The 6,890-nt window shown below is 46.0% G+C and overlaps 1 protein-coding gene across 1 annotated transcript; it reads right to left on the bottom strand.

The window, feature by feature from the left end:
* Positions 1 to 259: 259 nt before the first annotated feature.
* On the bottom strand, positions 260 to 905 carry LOC124606190 (cuticle protein 67-like). Its single transcript, XM_047138197.1, has one exon. The coding sequence runs from the start codon at positions 903 to 905 to the stop codon at positions 369 to 371; it is 537 nt and encodes a 178-aa protein (XP_046994153.1). The 3' UTR covers positions 260 to 368.
* Positions 906 to 6,890: the final 5,985 nt, after the last annotated feature.

The raw sequence follows: 6,890 nt of genomic DNA, 5'->3' as shown, positions 1-6,890 counted from the left end.
CCTAGTGTGGGACACACTTTCACTCGTCGTTGCTGATTCTGCACGTAGTCCCGTTGCAGCTGATATCATCAGTTTCCTCCCTTTCCCCTCTCCACCTTCAAAACACATAATTTATAAAAACTGTCAGTAGTGGGCTGTGATTTTTAAGACGAATAATTTTGTTTTCCCTATTTCTTTGTTGTATGATCCCATTTGTCAGACTTTTTGGAGCTGTCAGATTACATCAGTGTCTGATAAGGTCGAATAATGGAACAAAACATTTTATATTTCAGTACATTTATTAGAGTATAAATAGTTTATGTACAGATGAAAGTTTGTTTGAGAGAGAGAGAGAGAGATGGAGACAAGGTCAGGATTGCGCATGGGAATTACCAGGCGTAGCTGAGACCAAGACCGTTGGAGTAGGTCATGTGGGCGACAGCAGGGGCGGCGGAGTAGGCCACTCCCAGCAGACCGACGGCGGGGGCGGCGGCCTTGACGACGGCGGGGGCGGCGTGGACGGCGGGGGCGGCGTAGGCCACAGGTGCGGCGTGGGCGGCGTAGGCCACAGGGACGGCGTGGGCGGCGTAGGCGACGGGGGCGGCGTGGGCGGCGTAGGCCACGGGGGCGGCCACGTGGGCCAGCGCATCGTTGCTCACGCGCACGTCAGACTTGCTGACGCTGGAGTAGGGGGTGTCGATGGTCTTGGAGTAGGTGGACACCTGTCCCAGGTTGCCGTAGCTCCTCAGGATGTTGGACTGCTGGGAGGTGATGGCCGCGGGGGCGACGGCGTGGGCGGCGTAGGCGGGGGCCGCGTAGGCAGGGGCGGCGCCGTAGGCCACGGCAGGGGCGCCCAGGTAGCCGGCGCGTGCCACGGCCAGGACGGCGGCGAAGACTGCGATCTGTAAATGGAACAGGAGCGTCATTGAGCGGCGCGGCACATGAGTGTAAATGTTCCGGTCATTTGGAGAGCTGCTGGAAATTACTTTTAACGTGTGAAGGACAAAGTGTAATGATTGTTCCTCGTGCTGATGCCTATGGGTTTCGCCTCTGACAGTATCATACCCCTATGTTCACGTAAGTAATGCTACGAATTGTTACTGACTGCCAAGCAGAGTAACCACACAGAATACGAATAAAAAAGAGGAGCGGGCTGAACCTCTACCTGCCTTAACATACATATAAAATGCGGTGATCGGTTAGGTAATGTACTTATTACACCAGAACCACAGGTGGTAAATTTTTTTGCCACGTATAGGTATCTGTCTTCTCTGCTATGCAACTACAAATACTCCAGTGTGTGCGATCTCATCGCGAAATCTATTCATAAACTGCGAATACGGTACCGCAACAGCTATACAGTTTACTGGAAACATATGAAAATTAGGGTCGTACTAGGACTCGAGCCGGGATTTCCCACTTGTCGTGAGCGGTTAACAATTTCGAGTACCCGAGCACACATCGAGGACCCAGATCTTCATATGTCCCAGTGTCAGCTTTCCGTAGTGCTCGCATATTTATGTGATTCCCGCTTAGGGAGGGACTTGTGTTCTCTAGTCCAATTTCCCTGGCTGTAGCATGAAATACATTACTGCAGTATGTGTAATTTTACTTTGGTTCATCGTAATTCACGAAATCAGCCAATTTAATAGCCCAATTCACTCTCATTCGTTTGAAACAATAGTTCTTGCTCGAATTACATTAATTCTTACAATAGTCGCATTTCTGTCCTAGTATTTTCATTGTGTTTTCTCATTTTTCTCGGCGCGACTGATTAATGGCGTGCTTCGGGTGTTCTTCCGAGTTATTTTCATTTCGCGTACAGTACGCCGAGAACCGTCCCGTCCGTATTCTCCAGGTGCTGCCAGTTTTGCTCTTATCTATACTGTCTCCCTAGACTCGAAACTGGTTGGAGTACACGCAACAGCAAATCTCGCAGTGTCTGAAGAAGATAGGTGCTTCGCTGTTCGAAGTATTGTACATAAAATAGAAATAGCAGCTTGATAGTACACCCGGAAGCACATTATTAGTCCTGCCATGAGTAAATTCGCTTTAACGAAATTCATGCAGATTAGTACAAAGTAAATCACTGTTCACGACACTTATATAAGATTTACTGATATAATTTCTTCCCGCCAATTGCTGTCACACGCCGTGCGTACGATACCTGTCTGCTCTTGGTAAGGTTCCGTAATTAACTCCCCTCTCCTCTTCTTTACTGACCAAAATCCCAGTACGAAGTCCCGAAAACATTGTCGGACAAGAACCGACAATAAGCTGCACGAAGTTTAGAGATGCAATGATATTCTCAGCGCCTGAATTGCTCCGTTGATGGCTGCTAGGGCTATTTATGAGGCTACCTTTACAAGATCAACTTACGAAGTGCTGCAGGTACAGTCTCTGTGTATTACAGGACACACCAGAAGTAGTTTTACTACAGAATTACTATCAGATGTAGAATTTAATCTTATATAGTGTTTTCAGCTAGAATAATTGTTTGTACCAATGTATCGGTTCCAGAAACGAAGATGCACTGCTGGCCACTACAATTGCTACACCACGAAGATGACGTGCAACAGACGCGAAATATAACCGACAGGATCTGCAAATTATTAGCTTTTCAGAGCATTCACACAAGGTTGTGGCGACACATACAACGTGCTGACATGAAGAGAGTTTCCCTTGACGCTGCATCACAGACAGGAGCGCCTGCGACGACGAACCTGGGTGCACGAATGGCAAAATGTCATTTTTTTCGGATGAATCCAGGTTCCGTTTACAGCATCATTATGGTCGCATCCGTGTTTGGCGACATCGCGGTGAACGCACATTGGAAGCGTGTATTCGTCATCGCCATACTGGCGTATCACCCGGCGTGATGGTATGGGGTGCCATTGGTTACACGTCTCGGTCACCTCTTGTTCGCATTGACGGCACGTTACATTTCAGATGTGTTACGACCCGTGGCTCTACCCTTGATTCGATCCCTGCGAAACCCTACATTTCGGCAGGATAATGCTCGACCGCATGTTGCAGGTCCTGTACGGGTCTTTCTGGACACAGAAAATGTTCGACTGCTGCCCTGGCCTGCACATTCTCCAGATCTCTCACCAATTTAAGGCGTCTGGTCAATGGTTGTCGAGCAACTGGCTCGTCACAATACGCCAGTCACTACTCTTGATGAACTGTGGTATCGTGTTGAAGCTGCATGGGCGGCTGTACCCGTACACGTCATCCAAGCTCTGTTTGACTCAATGCCCAGGTGTATCAAGGCCGTTATTACGGCCAGGGGTGGTTGTTCTGGGTACTGATTTCTCAGGATGCATGCACCCAAATTGCGTGAAAATGTAATCACATGTCAGTTCTAGTATAATATATTTGTCCAATGAATACCCGTTTATCATCTGCATTTCTTCTTGGTGTAGCAATTTTAATGGCCAGTAGTGTATTTCAGCTTCGAAACGAATTACGTATACCAACAATCTGCTGTCTAGCAAATGCAGGGTCTTTTCTGAGTCAGTAAACACGAACATGCTCACTGCTTTGCGGATACGATTTGTCAGGTACATTATACATGTTTTTCCACTTCTGTACCATCCTAACTTTGTTCGATTTTAGTTTAGTGTTCGAGATACATGAAACATGCTAATGATGGGATAAATACCTTAAGGTCTTCACATAAAAGCGTGAAGTACACAAACGTGAATCGATACCTCTATAGGGTGACAATACTGCCGTGTAGCGCATTGATTACGGCACTAAATCGGAGCGGGAGGCTGCCAAGTTCTGCTGCCAAGTGACGGAACACCGAGGGCGTTACTCAATGCGTCCCCACGTGGACCGGGCGTGTCGTAACGCAGCCTCCTGCGGTTAGCCGGCAAATATTGAATGACAAGTTTCGACAGCCATTTGCTGCTCTAGTGTGAAAGCTGCGTGTCATGTTCGCGGGCGGTGTACAGTGCAGAGACTAACCCGCGGCGCTAGCAGCGAGCGCTGACTTGGACCTCAGACAATAGGCCTGCTAACCTAATTGTGGTTTTGGCACCGTTAACCACGGCTTCTTAAGCGGTAACGTCGAGACAGGCGACATAGGGCTGACTGCACAATACGGTATCGTGCCACCGCTGATTAAGTTTAAGCAGTAATTCAATGAGCGAGTCGTTAAACAGGGTAATTCTCGTACTTTGCCCCCGCAATTTGATTACTTTGTGGCAAGACGTTATATACGTGGAAAGTCTTCATATTACTGTGGTACGGATGCTATGTGACTTTCTCAGACAACACTTTGCCATTAAAATCATCTTTCTATGTCTTGACAGGATGCTTTCATAACCCAGGACACTAAAATGTTTTGTTCTCGCATTCTAGTTAGTGCCACAGAAAACCCAGTATGAACATTAATTTTACCTATTTGGTTGTTCATTTCTCATTCATGCGGCCTTGCACAATCAGTACATCAGTAAATGAATCAGTTACTAAACTATTGACCAGCAGCTAGACATAATACGCCTTCCGTCTCTAGGTAGCTGAAGAAAGCCTAATCGCTCACGGATGAGCTACCATTTCATTTATCTGTTGCGATTTCCGTAAGTAGTGCAAATGATTTAAATTGCCTGACTCCAGACTATTGCCTGCAAACTGGAATACACTAACGAAATAGGCTATTCAGGTAGGGCATAACACCCACCTTAGTCTTGCCATTCGCCAGCACCTGTGTCCTACTTCTCAGTTTTCACAAAATGCCTCATGAACGCTTTCACTGGAATATTGCTCACAAGAGAAAGGCGGCGGCGGAGAATGCGTTATCCATAGCCTTAAAGTCGTTTCCGTAGTGAATCCCTCACTCTGCAGGGGAATGAGCGCTGTTAAGATACTTACTGGCAGATAAAAGCTGTGAAACGAATGGTTCTCGAACAGGGAACCTTGCTATTTGGACGCAACGCTCTAAGGGAATTAGCTATACAACAGAACCCTCTCGTAGCTTAAATCTGCCGTTACCCCTTTCAAAGTCGAAAAATGTGGTTCTAATCTTGATCTATTACATCATCTTCAGTCCGTCAGCAAGTTTAATAAGAGCGTAACTCATTTGAAAAATAACGCTCATTGCGGATTTCAGAGACATAACCTGCGATCCGCATGTATGCAATTACAACACACTATCTCCATATCTATCTATTTATTTTCTTTGCGTTGCCCGACTTACTGCTGAAATGTTATTTTTCAATGCCTATAACTTGTTCAGTATCTCGTCTTCCTAATTCCACCAACTGTCATCTACACATAGGCAACAGAATGTCATCTCACAGGCTTCGATGTACGTTTTTCAATTAGGACGCCCGTCGTTGTACTTCAGAGCTTCTTCTTTCGCCATAAGACCTACTCCAGGAATTAAGCATAGCGATATTAGATCGAAGCGAAATGAAACCATCCCGTTTTTAACCGAGTGAAGATATTAACCGAATTCACTGAAATGTACACGTTTAAAGTTTCTCGTTAGAGTCACTTGACTTTGTATTTTCTATTCCTCTCCTTGGCTTCAAAAATGGTTCAAATGGCTCTGAGCACCATGGGACAACTTCTGAGGTCATCAGTCCCGTAGAACGTAGAACTACTTAAACCTATCCAACCTAAGGACATCACACACAGCCATACCCGAGGCAGGATTCGAACCTGAGACCGTAGCGACCGCACGGTTCCAAACTGTAGCGCCTAGAACCGCTCGGCCACCCCGGCCGGCCCTCTCCTTGGCATTAGAGTGCTTATGAAGCAGTAGTAAGCATACGTTTTTCATAAGAAAATAAGCAAACATTCTAAGTCAGTGAAGAGCTCGGTGAATTTTTTTCCAAGAGTTATAATACTAACAATAAAGTCTCGAACGAGCGCGGGACACCGCAATGAATCCTGAAGCGCTGCAATAGTTATGCTACAACTTCTGCTGTTCATTTGGTATTGATCGGAGGGTAGTCTACAAGAGATTACATCTGTGAAACCATATCTCTTTTCCTGGAACAGAAATACTGGTGAACGATAGCTCAGTCGCCATTCCATCATCAGCACCCTTATTTCGTAAATGTAGCCTACTGTCTGTTCTGAATGAGAAGCTTTTCTCTCGAGAGCTTACGAGTAGTATGAGATGGCATGCTTCATTCAACAATTTTCCCTTTTGTCCCAACCGAGTTGGATGGACAGTAGATGTGGAAAATCGAACAGTGCAATGGCTCTCTGCTGGTATCGAATTTATAAAGACTAACACTTTTTTTAAATAGCATATACCGGTAATTAAAGTCAGATGAAGTATGTGATAATAGATCAAAGTGAGGTTATCGACAAGTTAAGAGGCAAACTGTCATATATTCACTGTTACCCTTAAGTGTCCGCCACCGGTAGCTGAGTGGTCAGCGCGACAGGATGTCAATCCTATGGGCCCAGGTTCGATTCCCGGCTCGGTTGGAGGTTTTCTCCGCTCAGGCAGTGGGTGTTGTGTTGTCCTAATCATCATCATTTCATCCCCATCGACGCGCAAGTCGCCGAAGTGGCGTCAAATCGAAAGACTTGCACCCGGCGAACGGTCTACCTGACGGGAGGCCCTAGTGACATGACATTTATTTATTTACCCTTCAGTATATTAAATATTAACATGTGAAATTTCGTTAGGACTGAAATCGTATTCTACACCTGGATTTCAGTTCACTAGTATACTTGCAAACCATTCTAACGCTGTGTACGCCTCTTGGCAAGATAACACGTCAGGTGTTGCAATACTTTAAAGACCTTCTGGACCGTCATCAAGTTCGTTTGCCGTGTGAGAAGAGCGATGCTTCCCTCTCCACTGACGTAAAGACGAATTTGATTAAGTGACACTGATGGTATATTGCGTATGGTATTCCTAAACCTTCCTCTATTCCTGGACA

The sequence above is a fragment of the Schistocerca americana genome, chromosome 1, assembly GCF_021461395.2.
Source record: "Schistocerca americana isolate TAMUIC-IGC-003095 chromosome 1, iqSchAmer2.1, whole genome shotgun sequence".
In the NCBI taxonomy this organism is placed as follows: domain Eukaryota; kingdom Metazoa; phylum Arthropoda; class Insecta; order Orthoptera; family Acrididae; genus Schistocerca; species Schistocerca americana.
This window is presented reverse-complemented; position numbering and strand designations above follow the sequence as displayed.

Coding starts and splice junctions, on each gene's coding strand:
- LOC124606190 (XM_047138197.1), bottom strand. CDS start 905: ATGACGCTCCTGTTCCATTTACAGATCGCAGTCTTCGCCGCCGTCCTG.